The sequence below is a fragment of the Triplophysa dalaica genome, chromosome 5 (genome assembly GCF_015846415.1).
Source record: "Triplophysa dalaica isolate WHDGS20190420 chromosome 5, ASM1584641v1, whole genome shotgun sequence".
Classification (NCBI taxonomy): domain Eukaryota; kingdom Metazoa; phylum Chordata; class Actinopteri; order Cypriniformes; family Nemacheilidae; genus Triplophysa; species Triplophysa dalaica.
In genome coordinates, this window is record NC_079546.1 from 23293025 (window position 1) to 23318296 (window position 25272).

Genomic DNA, 25272 nt, shown 5'->3' on the forward strand with positions numbered 1-25272 from the left:
GCAGAGGCGTTCTCTATAGTGTGATCATCCATCTCAAAAGTGAACAGCTGAACAGCTTGCTGACTGTAGTACAAAGACTACCAGACCTGTTTTTTTAAAGTCATGCCTAAAATCTATAAGTTTTTTTGTTTTAAATGTATATATTTAGTGTGACACCACATCAACCTCTTCTGTGTTTCTTATTATCTTGTGTTCGCTGGCTGACACACATCACACATGCAAATAAGAGAACGCACACCTTGTTTCTTCTCATTTACGTGAACAAGGATACAAATAAGCAGGATGTAAAGTAAGTAAGTAAATAAGTCTTTCTTGAGAAATAACCAAAAGATGGGAGGTGCTGAAGACCAGATATAATATAATGTGACACATGAACACACAGAGAGAGAGAAACAGAAGCAGATTCAGGAGAGAAACACACAAGAGATGAAAAGTAAGAACTATTTACATTCTCATTCTAATTAAAATCATTCTTTTGTAATGACTCTGTTCTTGTGAATTGATCTGAAAATAACTTTTAATGAAACTTTATCAAGAACTGATTTTCTGAAGTGATACAGTAGTGATAGAAATGTTGACTTTTAACTTCATTGACAGAAACTAAGCAAACGTTTATGTCATACTCACAGATTTATTTGATTTTAAATTTGCCAATGATTTTATGTTGAATGAAAAAATTGTGAACAAACAGAAGTTTAACATTTGAGGTTTTCAATGTGTTTCTTCCTCAGAAATGGCTCAGATTCTGTATTTCAGTCTTCTTGTCATTGGTGAGTTTTGTGTTTCTGGTTTTACGTTTGATTTAAATGTCAGGAGAATTGACATCAGAGTTATATGGCTGTCTATTAAAAACTGTTCTACTAAAGAAAATGAGCCATTTTATAATAATTACTTTATTAAATATATCACACCCCCAAGCAAAGGTGATGTCTCCAAAATACGTCTTTTCTGCGTCTTTTATAGTGAAAATACGTCCCTTGAGGGCCAAAAGTGAAAGTTTTTTCTACGTCTAGTTATGACATCTTCTGAACGCCTAATATTGGGTACATCTGCACAGAGTAAAAACCACGCCCATAGCAACCAAACACATTAGCCTAGCAACCGTTTCGTAAGACTTATAACTTGTAGTTTTTCTGTAGCTCAGTGGTAAGAGCATAGTGTTAACAGCGCAAGGTTGTGGGTTCGATCCGAGGGGATTGCAAGTACCTATGTAAAATGTATTGGATAAAGCAATGTAAGTCGCTTTGGAAAAAAGCATCTGCCAAATTCCTTAATGTAAATGTAAATGTAATATCATGAGAACATCGTAGAGACATGTGGGTTGGGTCATTTCATTAGTGGCTTAAAATATGATCACCCTAGTTACCAGTTCCACGGTTTGCCACAAAGCAACACTCACATTTTCTACTGTAAATCTTTATTAAATTATTATGATAACTGTAATGCTTTCAAAATTCTTTTAGAATTTTTTTCTGTTGTTTATATCTTGTGATATCAACATATTTTAATGACAGTATATTTATTGAACAAAACTAAATTATTTTATTCATTAAAATAAACAAAATATCGTGCAAACTTTGCTAAAGTGATTGGTTCGTAAAAGTATTTTTGTACCCACCTCATACATTTACAAGATTTTTAAACACAATTAACCCCTTCTGATTTATTTTCACACAAAATCTGTGCTTCATAAATGTTTAATACAAACATATAGATTTTCTGCAATCATACATTATGTGTGTAGTGAAAAGCACATTTATTCTTAAGGTGTGCCTTTTGCCTCTTTGTATCATACAACACACCGTGATAAACTTAAAAATGATATTATTATGCAGGAAAAAATTACTCGTCTTAAGGCTGAACATATAATGTTACAAAACATAAATCAACAAGAGTAAAGTTTTTCAGCTTTTACTTTTTCCATAAGGCTTCCCGAAGATAGCGCTTTACAGTCACTCAAAATGAATCTCTTATTGATTTACTATGACTTGGTCATTATTTCATCATCTAGACCTCTACATCAGAGCAGTGACTGTTCAGCGGATGACATCACAGTATCACGAGAGCAGACTTCTCCCTTATTACTCTCATGATCCTTACAGTCATACATTGAGCAGTGCTGAAGGAGCTGGAACAGACCTGTTCTAATGGGAAAAAAGTAACAAACTTTCATAAAAAAAAAATTTGAAAGTCTAAAAATACATATAGTTTGGTCATTTCTGAGAGCCTAGAGGATCCTGAGGGTTTGTTACTGGTTAGTTGAAACTATGACGCCATAGCACTGTATTATCCCAAAATACTCACAGATTAATAACACAGCACACTTAAAGGGACAGAATTCTGTCATCATTTACTCACCCTCCGGTTCTAACCTCAAGATGTTTGTCAGTATGTCAGTAACCAAACCGGGGTTTGTTCCTGAACAACGTCATAACTCGCTGGTTAATGTTGTGGCGAATCGGCCTTCCATCGCAGAAAGAAATCTCAGAGACAAGGGTTCCAGATGCCAAGAGTTTAAACTTTATTTGCCCAAGCAAGCATAGTGAGATATATTGTGTTCATCTCAAGATGTCCCCCCGAATACACATCTGACTCCATCTTTTATACATTGTTCTCAAGTTTTTATCACAGTTTAAACCAATCAAGTTTTACCTGACATCACCTTCTACCAATCAGGTTTCATATACCCGTCCCTCTGCGCTCACTGAAGTTATATTTCCGGCCTACCATATTAGGATTTAATCATAGCGAGCGCCTCGCAAAAACACATACATATATCATGTGCTCTTTATCTTGACACCTTTCCGGGGCTTTTGGACGATACATAACATAACATTGGTTTTATTAAAATGAGCTCATGGTTTAGTGTAATAATTAGCAACTCAGCAACATCCTGAGCATCATTTTATATAAGAAAACTCAGTAATGTATTTAGAAAAAAACATCCTATTTACCACCATAGTACGATGCATCATTTGGAAATTAACAATGTAGTTACGACTGTTTTCAAGCTGGTTCAGCAATCTAGTTGATGACGCCACACAGGCGGTGGAGTAATGAAGTCTACTAATGAATACGTTCAGATCAAATTTATGTCAAATTCTAGCTGTAAAATTCTAGCACTTTTGTTATCTCGTTTTTTATATCTATTGTTGTATTTCACGATATTTCATTCATTCATAAGTCAGGGATTCCCCAGGGTCCTAGAGCATCTACATTCAAGCACACTTATAAAAAACAGTGCTTGTATTTTCTTGACAAACTAAAATACGTCAATTTAAATTTGTATATATTTCGATGGATGAATATAGAATGCTCTGAATTTTGCTTGTTTGCTTGCTTTGATAAAAGCTTGATGCATTTAAGTCTAAAGATCATTTAAGATCTTCTAACGCACGGATGAAGATTGGTCGGTATCCTATTGCTACTCTCTCAGTGATAACTACAAGGATCTGAAGAGGATGACTTTCTGTCTGCTTCTACTCCTCTGCTCTGTCATATGGACGCAACCCTGAAACTATTGGGACTGTTATTACCATACAAACTATTTTTGCTGCATTTACCTCACTGTCCGATCTCACATACTTGTATTTGATTTCATTGGTATTGTTGATTGTGACTGTTATCTGCGCAGGCCTACACACGTGTGTCCATTTGTCAGCAAATAATAATATTCGTTTTAGCCAAGTCAAATGACCCCTTTAAAATGATGTCTTGGAATTGCCGACAGCTTCGGGTGAGAAAAGAATCCCCCACTCACAGAAGCATCAGAAGAGCGGCAAACACAACAAATCTCTTGAAATAAAACACATGACAAATTACTTGTGATGTGGTAACCGTGGTATAAGCAGAATAACTTCGCATCGTGGCCGCGTTACCACATCGAACGTCCGTCTTCAATAATTCATTACGTATCTAATATATAACTGTTTGTAATGAAAACTATGTTCAACAAACAAGTTTCTCGCCCTCTGTTGATGATTATATCGTCTGATTCCAGCTTGTTACCCTGAAATAATGACAGCACACAGTCAGTCAGCACATACTTTAACATAAGAGCTCAACTAAATGAAACACTATCAGTGTGACTTCTTACTGTTTATTTCAGTGATTGTGTTTGTTAACAGCGGGTGTTCTTCATTAATGAGACAATGAAGTGATGATTGATTCCTTAACTCAAACTGATCTAACTCATTCACTTGATTATGTCTTATTTATGGAGACATTCGGGGTGTGAAGGCAGTGGACTGTTTTGCTAGCTGGGTTTGTTCTTAATGGTAGCAACTGATAGGGATAAAAGAACTCAAATTAATTTTAAAATATCAATGAGTCACACTGTAAGAAATCTGACTTTGAGACGTTCTCTCAACATATGATCTTTAATAACTTCAGTCTTCGGTAGCAGGAAAGGTCAGTGCGTTATATTGTGTGTAATATGAGTCTAAAAACTGGTTACTAAAAACTTTTTTTGCTGACTGCACTGATAGATCCAACTATGAGATATTGTTTGTAGATCTTATAGATCTAAAATTTGAGTCCAGTTTGACTTGATCTCTCTCCTTTAGGAACTTATGAAATGAGGAAATATCAACTCTGCTTCAATACTATAACCCAAACATCAGGGAGATACACACACTTAGTTCACCATTCTTTACTTCCGGTTCCGCTGCCGGGAAGAGGGTGTACACTAGTGACGTTAGCTGTGACACCAAAGCTACGATCCTTGTTTCCAAAAAATAGCGATTTTCAGTGAAGCTTAGTATCGATGCTTGATTCGTTCTATCAAAATCATGTGACCAATGACGTCCGAAGCTTCCTTCCACACACACCCATGTGACTGCTTTGTACTTTGAAAATCGCGCCTCAAGCCACGCCCTCATGGGTTGTTACAGCTAAAGATTGACTATAGTCGTATATAAGTGCATGTGTTTCCTTTATGTGAATGCACCTACAGTTCTTTACTTCTATTCATGACTTTGACCTGTTAACAAACAGGACATATGTCCACATCCACAACACAAAATGTTGTGTTTATTGTTTTGAGTTATTAGGAGTAGGTCTCATGTCATGTACTGAATATGCGGATTTATTAATTGACTAATCCACACAAATTCACTCATTTATTAATTCTTTATTGATTATACAATGAATGCGTTTGTCAATAGTGAAACATTTTGAGACACAGCGCGTTCCCACACTTTCACCAGCAGAGGTCACAGTCGAGCTCTGATTCAAAAAGCTTCGAGAAATGAACCGTTTTCTGATCAAATTAGGTTGAAAGCTTCACTTCGCCACAGTGTACACGTCACATTGACAGCACGCGGACATTTAACATTACTGCACATCTACCATCTATAGCCATTTCACACGTAACCCGCACTTTGTCTCTTCTTCTTCTTCTTCTTCTAATGGTGTTTTATGGCGGTTGGCAAATAGATTTTCGGTGCATTACCGGCACCAACTGGACTGGGGTGTGAAGCACTAATAAGCGTCTAGAAATGAACAATTTAAATAAACAATAATTGAGAGGAGAAAAAAAAAACTTTTATTTAAACCTATTACTTTAAATTCTCCTGTCTACTCCTATAGCTTTAAAATATTTCATAATAACACTATATATTTTATCTTGTTCTGCATGCATTTTCAATAGACTTTCCATATTAAATGATACTACACCCAATTTACATACTTCCTTCATAAGTTCTATTCTTTCCTTGACATATTTTATACATTTTATTAAAACATGTTCCATTTTTTTTGCCTGATCACAATAATTACATTTACCCGTTTTTTGTTTTCCTATTTTGAACAATGAATGATTTAATCTAGTGTGCCCTATTCGGATGCGAGAAATGATTGTATCTTCTTTTCTATTCCTAAAAACACTTCTTCCATTTCCTACTTGTTTCTGTATACTATACATATGTCTACCCTTACTATCATTGTTCCATACTTCTTGCCATTTATTGTTTATGAATTCTTTAATTTTACTTTTAACCTCTTTTTTGCTCAGAGTCACTTGAATATTTATCTCTGTGTGTTTTACAGCTTGCTTCGCTAGTTTATCAACCACTTCATTAGCCTCCAATCCCACATGAGCAGGAACCCACACGAACACTATTAAGCTAACACTACTTATTCTTAATAAACTTGCAAGAATCTCATATATAATGTCTTGCCTTGATGCTTTATTTCCACTTACTAGTTGTTATTGTTCCCATGATCCCAGCATTCTTCTGTTAGTCCCTTCACTGGATGACTCTCTTTATGACCTTTAATATTAACCCAATAATTCAGTAATTTTTTCCTATGAAGTTTTAAAGGAGCTTCACCAACTTCTACCTGAAGAGCTGCTATGGGAGATGTTCTGAACGCACCACAGCATATTCTCAGAGCTTGACTTTGTATTGCTTCAATCTCTTTGAGTATGGACTCCGTAAAATCCGTAAATTACGCTTCCATAATCCAAACTTGATCTGATTAATGTATTATATATTCTTTTCAACGATAATCTACAAGCTCCCCATTCAACCCCAGATAAACATCTTAAAATATTTATTCCTATTTTTCATTTCTTGATCAGTTTTTTAGCATGTATAGCAAATGTCAGCCTAGATTCCATCCATACATAGAGATATTTGACTACTGAAACTTGCTCCGGTTCCTGCTTATATAACTTTAACTTAACCTGTGGAACTTTTTTCCTTCTAGTAAAACATATAACCTGAGTTTTAGCCACAGATAATCTAAAACTCCAATTATTTGCCCATACCTCTACTTCATCTACTGCTTTTTGAATACTTTGTGATACACATGAAATATTACGTCCTCTTTTCCATATTGCCCAGTCATCAGCAAATAATGCTCTTCCTACATAATTTACATTTACATTTACCTTTACCTTACCTACATCACCTTTTAAATGACTAAAAATATCATTTACCATAATATTAAAAAATACTGGGCTGCATACACTTCCTTGTGGAGTTCCATTTTCTATCTTGTATGTCTTTGAATACTCTACTCCAACCTCAACTTGAATTGTTCTTTCAAGAAGGAAATCCATAATCCAATTGTACAACTTTCCTCCTATTCTCATACAATTAATTTTTATTAAAAGTCCCTCTTTCCAAAGCATATCATATGCTTTCTCGATATCAAATAACACCCCTACCAATACCTCTTTATTTGCTTGAGCTTTCCTGATATCGGCTTCTAGGCTTAAAACAGCATCCATAGTATTCCGACCTGCCCTAAATCCACTATGGAATGGTGATACAAGTCCTTTAAATTCCAATATATAGTTTAGTCTACATATAATCATTTTTTCCATCAATTTACATAAATTAGAAGTTAATGCAATTGGCCTATAATTAATTGGATTAGATTTGTCCTTTCCTGGTTTGCCTAATGGTATTATTATTCCATGTTTCCACGAAGAAGGAAGCTTTCCTGCATTCCATATCTTGTTGAAAAAATTATTTCCAAAGATCTGTCTGATAAATGTTGTATCATTGCATAACAAATATCATCTCTTCCAGGAGATGTATGTTTAACTCCCCCAAGAGCCTTCTTTAATTCATATATATTAAAATCTGCATCTAAAGTGTCTCTAGTAGGATTCCTTTTCATCATCACATCTGGATGTGGACTTTTATTCTGATTTCTATTCTTTTTAATATCCTCTGATACATTATCATCACTATGAACTTTAACAAATACTTTAGCCAGCATTTCAGCCTTTTCTTTATCTATCACCGCCATTTTCCCTACATCATTTTTTTAAAACTGGTATAGCTTGATTTGTATATATTCCTCCCATTTTTTTTATTGATCCCCACACTTCACTTATTTCGATATCTTCTCCTATTGAATTACACCAATTTCTCCAGTACTTCTTTTTAGCTGTTCATACTATTCTTCTTACTTCAGCTTGTGCTTTCTTGTAATTGATAAAATCTTCAAATATATTAGTTATTTTTATTTTCCTAAATGCTTTATTCCTATTTTTAACAGCGTTACGACATTTTTCTGTCCACCAAGGAACTGCTTTCCTCTTTTTACATGGTCCCTTTTTTCCTATAATTTTATCTGTTACATCATACAATACTTTACATATTTTCTCATTACATTCCTCTATGTCCTCCATCGTATTCAGTTCTAAAGATGATATTTCTACCTCACTTAGATATTTATAAACTTCCCAATTTGCTTTATTAAATCTCCATCTTGGAGCTAAAATCTCATTATGTTCCAATACACTCATCCCTACCTTACATTAAATTATATAGTGATCACTACCCATATTATTTTCTTCCCAAACATCCCATATACATTTACTTCCTTTCCTTTCTGACACCAATGTTAAATCAATTGCTGATCCGACTCCATGTACCAAATCTATTCTTGTGTTTCTACCATCATTTAAATATATTAAACCATTACTGTCTATAATTTATTCTACTACCTCCCCATTATAATCATCATTACTACTTCAAGTGCTATGTGCATTAAAATCTCCACACCAAATTAATTTATGATTTCCTGACCCAACAACCTTTTCTAATTCTTTACTTAGTCTACTACATTGATTATAATAATTTATTATTCTGATAGTTTGATTCTCTGCATATACTTCTATAACCACCAATTCATAAGCTTCAGTCTCATTAATGACATAGTATTCTATATCATTCTTAATAAAAGTGGCCACCCCATCTCCATTTCCTGCCCCTCTATCTCTCCTTACTATATTATATCCTTGCAGAACAAAATTTAATTGTGGTTTAAACATGTTTCTCGTAAGCAAATTATATTTGGTTTCTTATCCTGTTGATCTATATAATTCTTGAATTCTGGTCCATTCGGAATAATCATTCTGGCATTCCATTGCAAGACATTTAAAACCATTATTATTATGCATTTCCACATGATGTTTGAGTACTTGGTTTAGTCTTTAGCATGTCATTTATTTTTTCCAAAGTTACTCCTGCTACATCCAAGTACCTCTCTGCTGCCCTTATTATGATTTTAATTCTCTCCGTTCTACAATTTATCACTTCTGCCACAAATGACACAAATTCAATTTTTCCAATCACCAATTTTTCCTCATTTGTCTTATCCTGAACCAAAGCACTTTCATTCCTATCCTGAATTCTCATCTCTCCCTGTGTCTGCTCATGTTGTTTTGCTTTTTGGGCTGCTTCAGCATAAGTCAACCCCTCCGCTATTCTCACATTTTGGATTTTCACCGGATGTTTATGAGCAATGCAACCCACAAATCCAGCGCTATGCTCCTCACCGCAATTGCAGCATTTTACCTTTGCTCCTACATCACATTTACCATATTCATGTATATATATATATATATTGAGGATTACAAGTGAATGAAGATGTGTATGTATATATGTGTATTTATGTTGGCCTTTAAAAACCCAACCCACACCGTTACTCAGGGATTGTTAATAACATAAGAGAGGGTCCTATTGTGGAGCCTCGAGCAACTGAACCCTGTGGATACGGATGGTTGGATCCCTTATCGTTGGAGATTATATTTTTTGACCAGTTTTATTTATGTATAATTATGTATATCTGTTTCTTTATTACTTTGGATTTTTCTTTTTTTTTTGATGGGACAATGTTTATACTCCATTCACTATGGATTCACTTTTTAGTGGTGAAATAAAGAACACTTTGCACAAAACTGCTACTGTGAGTGAGCCAGAGGTGTATAGTGCTCAAGTATTTTACTCTCAGGGATCAAGTATCTTTACTTTCGTTTAAAGGTTTTTACGTCCATACATACAAGCATGTCATATATCATACTTTTTACTCAATTACATTTGAAAACTACACTGCAATTTTTACATTTAAAAAAAGTACATTAAAAGTTGCAGTACTTACTTTTACTCAAGTTACTCAACAATCATTTTAATTGAGTAAAAGTTATATCGTATATTTTTTATGTACTTTAGTATTTAAGGTAAAACGCATGTAAAAAAAAAAAGTTTCAGGAAATTTGTTGGATTAAACAAAATATGTATATGCTTCATAATGTGGTGAAGTAAAATTTCCCAAAACGAAAAACACAAAAATATATAAAGATACTCAATAAATGTACTTGAGTAAAATACTTGAGTACTAAGCACCTCTGCCTTTCAAATCTGTAAACGGACCTGAAGTTTTCATCTCAATGATATTTCCCTGTTTTCTTGTTTTCTCGATGAAAGTCTGACGTGTTTTAAAATGTGATTTGATTCCCAGTTGTCGACTCGAGCGCTCATCTCTGTGAGACACTAGCAGGCTAAAATCTGTCAGAATCTGCTTCTTCAATACAAATATTGTGTCAGTAAATGATGATTGTGTGGTGTCAGCCCACTTCTGCTTAGATCAGCTCTGAGTGAATGTGTCTGAATAAAAACTCTCTCTTTCAGCTCTCTGTTCATTATCTGAATGCTCTCAGCGCCGCTATCACTATATAAACATTGAGAAGACCTGGACTGAAGCTCAGAGATACTGCAGAGAGAACTACACAGATCTGGCCACAGTCCACAACATCATAGACATGAACGAGCTGAAGAAGACTGTGAATAACAATCAGGTCTATGTCTGGATTGGATTGAAGAGAACAGATGTTTATAAATGGAAGTGGTCTCTGGGTGATCCTGTGAAATATCTGAACTGGGAAACTGAACCATCAACTGACATAAATAATTGTGCTGTTATGAGAAATGGAACATGGCATCAGCAGGACTGTAATGAGAACATGAGATTCATCTGCTACAATGGTGAGTGACAGCAAACCTTCACTTCACAAAACATGATCATAAGAAAACAATAATAAACATCACAGTTAAGACACAGAACGCATGTGGGGCAGATGAACAAGTCGGAGCTGAACTCTACAGGATTGGACACTTCTGAGTAAAGCAAATAATCAAAGGCAGTCAATGTAACAAAGTAGCATCATTACGTCTAATTCACTTCTCATCTCTTACTTCAGGTGTTTCAAAGGATTTAATAATCTGTGAATCAAAGACTTTCCATCTCATCTGTGGTGAGTTCTCTGAATTTCATGCATTTACATTTTCAGTGATTTAAAGGCCAAATAAAGATTTGTAAAACACAATTTTCTGTAATGTGACTTTTATTTACAGAGCAGGGAACCATTAAAATCCTTTCAGCCAATTATGGGCGTACAGACGGACAGACCTGCTCTACTGGAAAACCAGCTGGACAGCTCTCAAATGTTCAGTGCCGTCTGGGAACATCTCTAAGTGCAGTGGCCACTCGGTAAGAACAGAAAACATTATTAAAGAGCTATCAGATATTATCAGATAACATATTTTATATATTTTAGATTTTTTTGCATTTATGTAACAGATGTGATGGAAAAACGAGTTGTTCTTTGGTTGTGGGTTCTTCAGTTTTCACTGATCCTTGTGGTGGAATCTACAAATACCTGAATGTGTCTTATGAGTGTGTTGCAGCACCACCAAGTGAGTTTTACACCCAACTGACACCAAACCCTTACATAACGGTATACAGCAGTAAAGTTTAAGTGTATTTTAGGTGTTATTTATTTATTTATTAAGTATATAATTAGTAGTCTGCTAGTAGTGTACCTGTAGGTGTACTATTGTAATACTGCTGGAGACTAATCAGGTCCTGTTCTTGGTTTATTAAAGTATACTTTTAAGTGAAGTCTAAGTTTAAGTCTGAGGTTTTTAACCACTTTCATATTTACATTTAGTCATTTAGCAGACACTTTTATCCAAAGCGATTAACAGATGAGGTAAACAATGGAAGAAATTGGGACAGCATATGGACAACAAAAAGCATACAGTTGTGTTCAAAATTATTCAACCCCCACTGAAATTGATTGTTTTGGTCGGTTGGACATTGATTATGATCATTCAGTCATCCTGCTTACAATTAAATCAAAGAGGCACGTGTAGGTCAGATAAATATAACATAACATTTATAATGAAATAACCACAAATGTCTTTTCTGAGCTCACATCATTATCAGTTTTATTCAACCCCCAAGTGACATTCAATCTTAGTACTTAGTACAACATCCTTTTACAGTTATAACAGCTTTTAAACGTGAAGCATAGCTTGACACAAGTGTCTTGCAGCGATCTACGGGTATCTTCGCCCATTCATCATGGGCAAAAGCCTCCAGTTCAGTCACATTCTTAGGCTTGCGCACTGCAACTGCTTTCTTTAAGTCCCACCAGAGGTTCTCAATGGGATTTAAGTCTGGTGACTGCGATGGCCATTTCAAAATGTTCCAGCCTTTAATCTGCAACCATGCTCTAGTGAACTTGGAGGTATGCTTGGGATCATTGTCCTGTTGAAAGGTCCAACGTCTTCCAAGCCTCAGGTTTGTGACGGACTGCATCTCATTGTCATCCAATATCTCCTGGTACTGAAGAGAATTCATGGTACCTTGCACACGCTGAAGCTTCCCAGTACCTGCAGATACAAAACAGCCCCAAAGCATGATTGACCCCCCGCCATGCTTCACAGTAGGCAAGGTGTTCTTTTCTTCATAGGCCTTGTTCTTCCTCCTCCAAACATAGCGTTGATCCATGGGCCCAAACAGTTCTAATTTTGTTTCATCAGTCCACAGAACACTATCCCAAAACTTCTGTGGTTTGTCCACATGACTTTTGGCATACTGCAGTCGACTCTTCTTATTCTTTGGGGACAGCAAGGGGGTGCGCCTGGGAGTTCTGGCATGGAGGCCTTCATTACGCAGGGTGCGCCGTATTGTCTGAGCAGAAACTTCAGTACCCACATCTGACAAATCTTTTCTCAGTTCCTCAGCAGTCACACTGGGACTTTTCTCCACTCTACGCTTCAGGTAGCGCACAGCAGTCGAAGTCAGCGTCTTCTTTCTGCCACGACCAGGTAGCGTTTAAACAGTGCCCTTTGCCTTGAATTTGCGAATGATGCTTCCTATGGTGTCTCTTGGTATGTTTAACATCTTTGCAATCTTCTTATAGCCATTGCCCTTCCTATGAAGAGTAATCACCTGTTCTCTTGTCTTCCTGGACCATTCTCTTGACCTCACCATGTTTGTAACCACACCAGTAAATGTCTAGAAGGAGCTGAGTATCACAGTCATTTTAAAGCTGCGTAATGGGTGCTTATTAGGCTTTATTGCTGCTCCCTGATATACACAGGTGTTTTCAATACCTGATTGAAAACACTTAATTGATCCTCTGTTCTTCAGAGTGGTAGTCTTTAAGGGGTTGAATAATTATGTCAATGAAGAATTCACAAAAGAAACATTTACTACTGTATTACCAAACTTATTGATGTCATTTTAGTTTCATATGGTTCTTTAAGAAGTCCTTGTAGGATTTCATTCTGAATACAATTACAAATGTACACTAAATTCCCTAAAACCATTTAAAGCATTGGGGGTTGAATAATTTTGAACACAACTGTATGTGTTCGCGTCCACCAGATGCTAAAATTAAGTCCACTACATTAAGTTACACAAAACCACACCACTCATTCACACGTAGAAGAAGCAGATGGCATATTTAAACAGCAGCTTGATAATTATTACCTGTATTTGTAGCACAATTTGAATTTCATAAGCTGTTCAGCTGTACTTTCTGTTGTGTTTGCTACTTTCCATCTGTGTTTTCTGCTTCACGTAAATCATAGGGCACTAAAATAAAAAAAAATGATTCAATATCGGCCAATACATGGCTGCATCCCTATTATTCATTCTTCACGCCATGAGGGCTGCACAGGACCGATGCCGTGGTGGTTAATCACACTTAAATACCCATCTGATTCATGCAATTTAATTCAGCTGGCCTTCAATTATCTCCCAATAACATGTGAAACTAGCACGAGAACAAACGCGACTTCAACACGTCACGCGGTAGCAAACAAAGCAACAAAACTGCGTTTTAACTCAATAAGCAAAAAATAAATCAAGTACACTTACGCACTTAAGTTGAATCTTCAGCTGTAACAAAATGCTTCTCCCACTTTTTGCTTGACCCCTGAACAAGTTAAGTGTTTATCAAGACTTTTAGTAAAAAATCTGTTCCTGTAGTTTGAAATCTGAACTGTAAGGGTTGTAATCTTTATTTTCTTCAACAGACAGCAGTAAAGCATATATCATTCACACTTCTACTACAACATGGAGAGAAGCTCAGAGTTTCTGCAGACAGAATCATACTGATCTGATCACTGTGAGGAACCAGACTGACAATCAACTGATCCACAACATCATTAATAATCCTGACACATCTGTCTGGATTGGTCTGTTCAGAGACTCTTGGGAGTGGTCAGATAACACTGACTCCACCTTCAGATACTGGGACTCTGGTCAACCTGATAATTCTAAAGATTGTACAATGAACAATATGAATAATGAGGGGAAATGGCATGATGTATCTTGCAGTAACTCTTACACTTTTGTGTGTCATGAAGGTGAGTTAATAAAAGTCAATGTGTGTGTTTGACAACATAAGTTTCTTCATGATGAAACTGATCTCAGTTCAGTCTCAGTGTTTTTGTTTTGTTCTCATGTTCAGTTGTTTGTGTTTATTGTGTGTTCAGATGAGCTGATATTGATCCAGAAGAATCTGAGCTGGACTGAAGCTGTGAGATACTGCAGAGAGAATCATGTGGATCTGGTTTCAGTTGATTCACAGGAGATTCAGCTCATGGTGACTGAAGTTCTTCATCAGGCCTCGACTGCTCAGGTGTGGCTGGGGTTACGTCACTCCTGCTCTGTGGGGATCTGGTTCTGGGTTAATGGAGAGATCACGTGTTATCAGAATTGGGCTCCGGGGAATGAAACAGCAGTGGACGACTGTGAGAGTGAAGTGAGATCTGGAGCGGTTCAGTCTGGAGGAGATCATCTCTGGATCAGTCTTCCTGAATCTCACAAACTCAACTTCATCTGTAGAAGAATAGATAAATAAATATAATTTTTTTGCTTCCTTTGTTAACTTTCTGGTTTTAATATTTAGCAATAGGGAGTATTTAAACGTCAGGAATCAGGGACTCAACTTTAGAGGAAAGAGGGCTTTAAGTTATTTTAGTTCAAGAAATTTGCATTTATCACATATTTAGGCTTTAATACTTTTATTGTACTAAGGTACTTGAGGCTGCTGCTTTATCATGAATAAATCATGACTGAACGGGGTTTTCTGCTTCACAAAACACCTTCAATTATTGTTTAAGATTATTCTGTACTTGTTGATGAATCTGGTGAAGGTTGACTTTCATTCTGCATGTGTTGGATTCATGTAATGGTGATGGATCAGTTTAAATAAACTCTGATCTACAGACACTATTTTCTCTCCTGACTTTTGACTCCATCTGCAATCGTCACTCTTATCAAAAATGTTTAGATTTGTTATATACTAAATGTGGCAGTTTAAACTGAAATTAACTGAAATTATGACCACCAGCCAGCACAGTCATGTGGGGCTCAGATGGGTTTGATATGTTTGTGTTGTTTGTGTTCTCGGCTGTTTGCGGTTTTCACGTAGGCCCCATATGGGTTAGCCCAGATGAATTGAACACTGCATAGTGTGAATACTAAAGGCTGCTTAATGTAACGCTGAATGTTGGACTGAATGAGATAATGAAGTGATAACAGAATCACTGATTGTAAAAAGGTTCAATGTCTGAGGAAGAAAGGAGGCGGGGTCGGCGTGGCTGGGAAAACGTAAGACACTTTATTCCTGCAATACTTCCGGGTTGCAGACCCGCTCACTTAATCACTAACAGTTACACACTCAAGCTTTCTTTGCAACTTCTTGGCATTTCCTCCGGATACTCTCCGACGTTGCGTCCGGGTAAGTTTTCCTCACGAGCGTTTTCCCAGCCTGGATTCTCTCTCCCTCTTGCTTCTTCGGTCGCGCCTTAAATGCGTCTCCTCGCCAATTACTAGAACGAGAATCATGTGTTTTCACTAAGTCGTTGATCTGCTTACTTACCGTCATCCTCCCGACACGCCCCCCTGCCGCAGACCGCGTCAAACCACGCCCCCCTTGCCACATACCCCCACCGCCCGACTCAGGCCGAGGCTCCATCCGGACTGCAGCCTTCCCCCCCCCCTCCGGGAGAGAAAGTCGGCCACAGCCATCTGGGTCCCCGGCCTGTGGATCACCTGGAATTTGAATGGTTGCAAAGCAAGGTACCAACGAGTGATCCGCGCGTTGGTGTCCTTCATGCGGTGGAGTCATTGGAGGGGCGCGTGGTCCGAACAGAGCGTGAGGAGATACTCCCACCCCAGGAGATAATAACGGAGGGTGAGGACCGCCCACCGGATCGCTAAACATTCCTTCTCGATGGTGCTGTACTTCATCTCAGTCCGAGACAGCTTTCGACTGATGTACAGCACCGGACGATCCTCGCTGTCTATCTCCTGGGACAGGACCGCGCCCACGCCCCTATCTGAGGCATCAGTCTGCAACAAAAAAGGGAGCGAGAAGTCGGGAGAGTGCAATAACGGTCCGCCACATAGAGCAGCCTTCACCTGTGTAAACCCCTGCTGGCACTGCTCCGACCATTGGACGGTATCTGGTTCCCCTTTTTAGTGAGGTCAGTCAGCGGGCTGGTGAGGTCCGAATAATTGGGTACAAACCGTCTTCAATATCCCACCAGCCCCAGGAACTGCCGCACCTCCTTTTTGGTCTTGGGTCTCGGGGCGGTCGCAATCGCTGCCCTCTTATCAATTTGGGGACGTACCTCCCCGTGACCCAAGTGGAAGCCCAGATACCTTACCTCTACCCGCACAATCGCACACTTCGTCGGGTTAGCCGTCAGCCCAGCCCTCCTCAGCGAACTCAGGACCGCTCTCACATGGTGCATATGCCGCTGCCAATCATTACTGTATATAATGATGTCATCCAGATAGGCGGCAGCATATGCCGCACGAGGCCTGAGAATTCGGTCCATGAGACGCTGAAAGGTAGCCGGGGCTCTGAATATGCCGAACGGAAGTGTGACGAATTGGTGCAAACCGAACGGCGTAGTAAAGGCTGTTTTCTCCTTGGATAAGGGAGATAGGGGGATCTGCCAATACCCTTTCGTCAGATCCAATGTCGAATAAAAGCGAGCCGTCCCTAGCCGGTCAAGTAATTTGTCAATTCTAGGCATTGGATAGGCATCGAACTTCGATACCGCATTCACCTTGCGATAGTCCACACAGAACCGGACCGAGCCGTCAGTTTTAGGTACCAAGACTATCGGGCTGGCCCAGTCACTATTGGACTCTTCTATTACCCCCATGTCCAGCATAGCCTCTAATTCCTTCTGAACCACAATTTTTTCTGTGTTCAGGTAACCTATAAGGGCGAGTGCGAACTACTGCACCCGGTTCGGTCTCAATGTGGTGCTCTATGAGATTCGTGCGGCCGGGCAGGGGCGAGAAAACATCAGCAAACTCTGTTTATAATTTCACAACATCCGTGAGTTGGGAGGACGAGAGATGATCTCCCCCTGGTGCCAGAGCTAGGGATTGTACTTTGGTATTTGCCTCTGGTCCGAGATCATCTACTATACTTATGGTCGTCGCCAGCATCACGGTGTTTGCCTCGCTCCATTTTTTGAGGAGATTGAGGTGATAGATCTGATGTGCCCCGCTCCTGTCCGATCGAACAACCTTGTAATTGAGATCTCCTATTCGTCGTGTGACCTCAAATGGCCCTTGCCACTTGGCGAGTAGTTTAGAGCTAGATGTTGGGAGTAATACAAGTACCTTCTCTCCCGGTGAAAATTTGAGCAGTCTGGCGCCCCTGTTATAATGTCGGCTCTGTCTGTCCTGTGCCTGCAACAAATTCTCCATAGAGAGCCGCCCCAGTGTATGGAGTTTTGTACACAGGTCAAGGACATACTGAATTTGACTTTTGCTCGCGGAAGGCCCGTCCTCCCAAGCTTCCTTTAGGACATCTAAAACCCTGCGAGGCTGACGACCATAAAGAAGCTCGAAGGGGGAAAACCCCGTGGAGGCTTGGGGGACCTCGTGGACCGCAAATAAGAGGGGCTCCAGCCACTTATCCCAATTTTTGGCGTCTTCGTGTACGAATTTCCGAATCATGGTTTTTAATGTACGATTAAAACGCTCGACCAGTCCGTCTGTTTGTGGGTGATAGACGCTGGTCCGGATCGTTTTAATCCCCAATAATCCGTACAATTCGCGGAGTGTCCGTGACATAAACGCCGTGCCTTGATATGTCAGAATCTCCTTAGGGATTCCGACACCGGAGATTAATCAAAACAGGGGTAAAACGTCCCTCGAGACCTGGGAAATGAGACAGGTTTGTAAGAGGGAGAAGAGACAACAGAGGGAGAGAGAGAGAGTGATGGTAGGCCTACGCCGGCCTCGGAGCACGCCACCAACTGGTCCTCCGCCAACTGGATCGCCTGGGCCAGCACGGTCGGGCGGTGACACTGGACCCACTGGGAGGTTTTCTTGGGTTGCCTTGCCACGCACTGCTCCAGCGTCACCTGATCTATGATGGTATCAACGGTGCTGGCTCCGGTCATCAACCATCTACGACAGGCGTCACGGAGCTGGTGAGCAAAGGCAAACGGCTGTGAACGTTCCCCGAACTCCAGGGACCGGAACCGTTGTCTGTGCTGTTCGGGACTCCGCCCCACCCTCTCTAAGATAGCCTTCTTGAGGTCCGCATACTTCATAAGGTTCTCCACCAGAAGTTGCTGCGCGGCCATCTGGGCTTCTCCAGATAGGAGGGGGATGAGGCGGGCTGTCCATGCGTCCGTGGGCCAACCGGATAGTTCCGCGGACCTCTCGAACAACTCCAGGAAGGCTTATGGCTCGTCCTGGGGTCCCATTTTGTGCAAAGGAACCGTCGGGGAACCAGCCGAGGTCGAGTTGCCTCTTTCCTGGCTCAACCAGCTCCGGAACGACTCCCGGTCCTCCTGTTGGGTCTGGACGAGGGCCTGGAATCGTCTCTCCTGGTCTTCTCTGAGACCCAACAGGGCCTGATGATGTTCCTGGTGAAGACCGGCGAGAGAGGAGATGACCTCGGCGAACGGCGATCCTGGCGGCGACTGCATGCTGCTGGCGGCTCCTTCCTTTCTTCCCGGGTTTCGGCAGCAGTGTAAAAGGGTTCAATGTCTGAGGAAGAAAGGAGGCGGGGTTGGCGTGGCTGGGAAAACGTAAGACACTTTATTCCTGCAATACTTCCGGGTTGCAGACCCGCTCACTTAATCACTAACAGTTACACACTCAAGCTTTCTTTGCAACTTCTTGGCTTTTCCTCCGGATACTCTCCGACGTTGCGTCCGGGTAAGTTTTCCTCACGAGCGTTTTCCCAGCCTGGATTCTCTCTCCCTCTTGCTTCTTCGGTCGCGCCTTAAATGCGTCTCCTCGCCAATTACTAGAACGAGAATCATGTGTTTTCACTAAGTCGTTGATCTGCTTACCGTCATCCTCCCGACACGCCCCCCTGCCGCAGACCGCGTCAAACCACGCCCCCCTTGCCACACTGATGGACAGAGAAACAACAAAGACAGAAATATATAAAACATTCGCCATCCTTATCTGGACTCCATTCCGTCGTTACAAAATGTTCTGTTACCCGTGATATTTTGTGACCGCAGTAGGCGCTGTTGTCACTGTCGACAATTCTCTACGTAAAGAGCGTAAATTCGGGCGAGGATCGTGCGCAGCTTTTCATCTTGGGCAATAACGCGCTTTGTTCTCGTGCACGTTACTGTGAGCGGGCTTTTCGGAAAGTCTGTTAGGAGTGCTGACGTGACGTAAGTGCCTGAACAAGCCGATTGAACTGTACGAAGCAGGATCATTAAATTTGTGTACTGATTGCGTTTGGAATTATTTTGATTGCCATGGTAATTGTTTATAGCCAACATGTAAGTGTTTGTGTATATATATATATATATATATATATATGTGTGTGTGTGAGTGTGTATTCACTTTTACACAAATAATAGAACAGCAATCTAAACGTTGTCCATTTAAGAAACATGAACATAAATGAGCTTTGTGTTATACATGCATACATGCATTATAGGCTATAAAATGTACATAAGAAGATATTATAAAATGATATGTTTATAATGTACAGAGTAACCTTGTAGTCCTACAGCAGGTCACCATATTTCACGATGCACGGTAACGGGCTAAAAAAATCTGTTACCTTCCCCCGTTTTAAACAGAATATCCTTATTGTTCTCCATATTCACTCTTTAGATATCTAATTCCTTCTGTGTCTTATCCTGAAAAGCATTTATCTGTAATGAGAACAGTGACTGTGGTACAGCAGGTCACCATATCTCACGATGCACAGTTACAGGCCTAAAATAATCTGTTACCTTCCCCTGTTATACACAGAATATCCTTATTGTTCTTCATATTCACTCTTTTGACATATAATGCCTTCTGTGTCTTGTCCTGAAGAACCCCAGTTAGACTGAGAGACCATTTAAAGGCTCAGGAAACCTTTGCAGGTGTTTTAAGGTAATTTGCTGATTTCTGAGACACTGGTTTTCATTATCTATTAGCCATTATCATCACATTTATCAAAATAATGCCTTTAAATATTTCACTCTATGTGTATGGATTTCTATATAATGTATGGGTTTCTGTCCCGCTCCATGCCTGTTTGTTTATTGTACAGAGCTGGGCAGCCATTAGCTAATTGCGGCACCTCGCACCTATTTAGCCCTCGCCTGTTTCTCGTTACCCTTCTCCAATTTAATCCTGCCTTTTCTTTTGGTCTGTGTCGGTATGTCTTGTGTGCAGTAGAAACTTGTGGCTGTACAGCTTGTTGCTTAAAGGAGACTATTACATCTTTTTGTCCAGGGCCATCAGACGAGGAGATAATCTCTGCTCTTCCGGACAGTGAGACTGTATAGAACGGTTTTGCTCGGACGTCCTTTGGCTGTACTCTCTGTCGACTGTCCCAGCGGATGCAGGCACTCTGAGTGCTCTGCTTTTTCTGTTATCCTTTTGTTTTGTTCTGTTTCCTGTTTATAATAAATTATATTTTTAGCTCTATCCTGCATCTGAGTCCTTTGTCCCTTCACAGGTTTCACTTTCTGAAATGAGTGACAAAAGATATTGACCTTTTCATGATATTAATTTTTTTAGCTTTGCCTGTATCCAATTTATGTATTTTGGTTTCCCAAAAATAACCCAATGGGAACCAACATTAGGGGAATGTCTGTGTTTACAATCGTAAGAAAGCATCTCGTTCAGAAATAAAATCCAAAGTCGTGAGCACTGCAGAAGAGGCTGATGCAGTTTTCAGAGAATTTCACTACAGTGACAAAGGAACACATTCTGGACAGATAAAAACAACTGATGGCATTTCACAGAGGTACTACTGGCCTGGAATGTCTGCGAACATAAAAGAATGGGTAAGTTTATGCTCTTTATTCAGTGAGTCAATAACTATGGCCATTCTGTCAATTTTCGAGTTTCAACACATTCGTTAACCTTGGAGATATATATATATAACAACAGGTATCCCTTCGAAAGTATGGGAAACCCTCAAGGAATCTGTGAAATTGTGAGTATTTTAAACCAAGAGAGATCATACAAAATTCATGTTATTAGGGGTCAAGACACGAAGTGGCGTAGACACCTACTGCTTTTGTTAGTATTGCTATTATGAATATTATTTTAAAGTTTTTTTCTGCAGAGTGAGTCTATGGCAGCCCATAGAACCGTACGTGGGAAAGTTGTGAAATTTGGCAGACACATAGAAGACAGTCTGAACTGTTACCATGGCAGATATGGAGTCATTATCCCAAACTCCATAGCGCAACCGGTCCAAACGCTTATGTACATTTTTACCTATAACTTTTTAATCATGCAATTTAGTTAGTGTTGGGCGATATGGCAAAAATTTAAACTTGATAACGTCATTTATTTTGATATAGATTTAATTATAAAACTGTATTTAAAATAATTTTAAATACAGTTTATTAACAAAACATTCTAACAAAAGTTAACTTTAAACCAGTTCAAATTAAATTAAACCAAGTTATTCATGTTACCTAATTAGACATGCACTGTTGCAACACAGAGGATATTACGCCATAAACAACATGTACCAGTTCATTTAGTCTCCTTTTGACTCAATTGACTCGTTAAGTACAGGGAATGTTCATTCAGTACATTCCATTACTGAAAGGTCTCCATTACTGCGTAAATTTGAACGTCATTGTCTCAGCACCTGAGCACAAACATGACGCTGCAATAATGTCTTGCTTGAGTGGGATTCTTTCAATGCATTCAGTGAACCTTAGCCTTTCAAAAAGACATCTCACATTAACTGTAGTACATTTATTTAATCATGCAAGCATCTTACATACAAGGTTTAATATTTTAATGTGCACACAAACTCACTTTAATACATCTCTAATATGTTCAGGGCAGCGCTGGTTAATTTCATATGCACCAGCTCATGTTAGCAGATATGTTATCCATGGACATAAAAACGTTTGTACTTGAGTTTCGAAGTAACTCACTTGCAATTGCACCTAAAATAAGGCACTTGATATACCGTGTGATAGCAACTCGGGGTTAGTTTCACCTTTGTTATTGCTTCCAGTCATGTTCTCCTCGTAATGTTGAGTTTTCTTTGGTATGAAAAGGACTTTGTACTTTGACGAGGAGGATAAAAGCTGCATGCTGACTTACTGTTGTTGTGTTTATTTCTGCTTTCTGTTAGACTGTAAGATTACTCCATATTGAGTTATTGTTATCTACATAAATCGCAATTCAAAGGTTGAGAGATTACCAACCAATTAAGGTACCAACTTTCAATTTTTATCCAAACATATTAAACATGCATATTTCTTTGTATATAAAATTACAACCCTACATACTTAGGTTTTAAAGTTTTTAAGAAATGTAAAAATATAAATACATCAATAATTCTAACATACTTCTATTCTTTTCGCCTTCGAAAGACCACGATTCCATTTGAGCTGGTTGGGGTGGACGTTATTGGAAAGCTGGTCAAAACTGACCAGCAAAACCAGTACATCTGTGTTATCATAGATTACTGCACCAAATGGGCACAAGCGTATCCCCTAAAAACAAAATCAGCAGTGGAAGTTACCCAGGCGATTCTGAAATTCATTTATCAGTTCGAAGTCCCCAAGCGGATTCTCACTGATCAAGGAAAATAGTTTGTAAATACTGTAAGTATTTTAATTTCTACTATGTATATTGTAAAATGTGATATGTGTTCCTTATGTGTTCTGATTATCTTAAACCATTAGGGGTGGTTTCTCAACAGGTTTAGGGTAAACAAGGATTAGTTCAATTAGGAAATGTGGGCAGCTTTTACAAACATGCCTTACAAACACATTACTGGTGTGTATCATGAGACAAATCAATGATACTGTTATATTTTAGGATTCATCAGAGCAAAATGTTTTGAGTTAAAACACCTAAAACATTCCTTTTCTTCTTGGACTAGGATTAAGCCCTGTCCCAGCCCAGTTCCCACTCTTGTCCCAGATTTGGCTATCACAACGAGTTTATGACTGTTCTGGTTACAGACTCCATCAGGAGCCTGCTCTCTTCCCTTAGTTCAGCCTGCCCTACTCTTTTCTCAGAACTTAACGTAATGCCGATTCTTACCCTAAAGCCGAGCCAGAAGCCTGTCCTTAGCCCAGTTATGAAATTTGGGACACTGATAGAGGACAGTCTTAACAATGACGTTGTAAAATTAGGAGTCTCTAAATCAAACTCTATAGTGCTACCATGAATACAAAGTTTCATACACATTTTTGGTCTTAACTTTTGAACCTTAAGTGGTAGAAACACAGTTATTTTGTTCTGCTTGGCTGATGCCAATTTGAAAGCACCATAACACATAATTTTTCAAGGAAATCTTGAATTTTGATTCTTTTTTAACTCTTCCTAAAGATTTTTTCCGATATGCACAAAATGTTGTGCACAGCATCAAGAGTACATAGCATAGTTGTGGATACATGTACAGTTTCGGCATATCACTACCTAGTGGTCCCAAGATGTGAAAAATTGTTGTTTTCTCTTATAACATTTGTTCAAAAATTATGAGAGTGGTCTAGTGAAACTCCTTGAGACATGCCAATTCACACCATAACAAATGTCATTTGGGGGCACCACTCAATACAAAATTTGTAGGGTTCATGGAGACCAAATTCTGAGATGACGTGTAAGGTTTTGAGCAGCGCCCCTAGAGATTCAAATATAGCAAAATTTATTTTAGTGATTATAACATATGAAAGAATGTATGTGGTAATGATTTACATTAATACACAAAATTAAAGTAATTTGACACCAGGTCTATCATAGCATTGAGCATCTGGAGTTATCACTGGAAGTTTCAAGAAGGGCATTAAAAGAAGCCTCTGTGCACCCTACCACCCTCAGACCAACGGGTTGGTGGAGCGTCTCAACGGCACTATACAGAGGTAAAAAATACATACACCACACTATTTATGCAATGGTGATGAAAAATGTACACACACCCTACAGAATCTGGACAGTGTGAAAACTAAAGGAAAATAAGAGAATTTAGAAAATTAAGGTTTGTGTTTAATTTTGTATTGCTCTAAACAAATTTTTACATAACAGATGCTTCCATATGGTTTACAGCACAGAAAAATAAGTCAATTAGAAAGTGCATACAGTACAATTAGAAAGTACAAAGAGTACATTCTTAATACTGTAAGATGTTACCTCCCGGCTTCCCCCAGCACGGCCAAGAGGAACACACTATGCCGACAGTTTCTCTTCGCAAAGACAAAATTAGCTGGCTGTGTAAATGCTGTGTTGGAGCCATTACAACAAGTGAGCTTTCAGCAACTTAATTAACATAGTACAGTCGCAGAAGAACTTTGAATGCACAACTTATTATATATTTTGAACACTTACATTCCTTGCAAAACTGGTTCAGGACAAACCCAATACATGGGACCAATATCTGGATGCAGTTATGTTTGGGCTACGCACCAAAAAACAACTGACAACAGAGTTCTCGCCCTTTTAGCTGATGTTTGGTAGAGAAGCACGATACCCATCACAGGTCCCAGAAAATTTTAAGGTGAAAAAATGTCCTTTTATCTTCTGAGACATAAAATAAACACATAAATAATAATAATAAAAATATATCACATACTTATTCAATTAATTCAGGTAAACATCATCATTACTGTAATGTTTTCACAGGTTGATAGTTCTTTGGAAAATGCTTGTACACAAGAGGTGGTGGCCATCGATATTGATCAG

At 39.0% G+C, this 25272-nt stretch overlaps 1 protein-coding gene across 1 annotated transcript; it reads left to right on the top strand.

Annotated features, from left to right (window-relative positions):
- The first annotated feature begins 733 nt into the window (after positions 1-733).
- On the top strand, positions 734-14962 carry LOC130420432 (secretory phospholipase A2 receptor-like). The gene is made up of 4 exons (XM_056747717.1): positions 734-770; positions 10434-10787; positions 14133-14465; positions 14595-14962. Exons 1-4 carry the CDS (start codon positions 734-736, stop codon positions 14960-14962), a joined length of 1092 nt encoding a protein of 363 aa, XP_056603695.1.
- The last annotated feature ends 10310 nt before the right edge of the window (positions 14963-25272 follow it).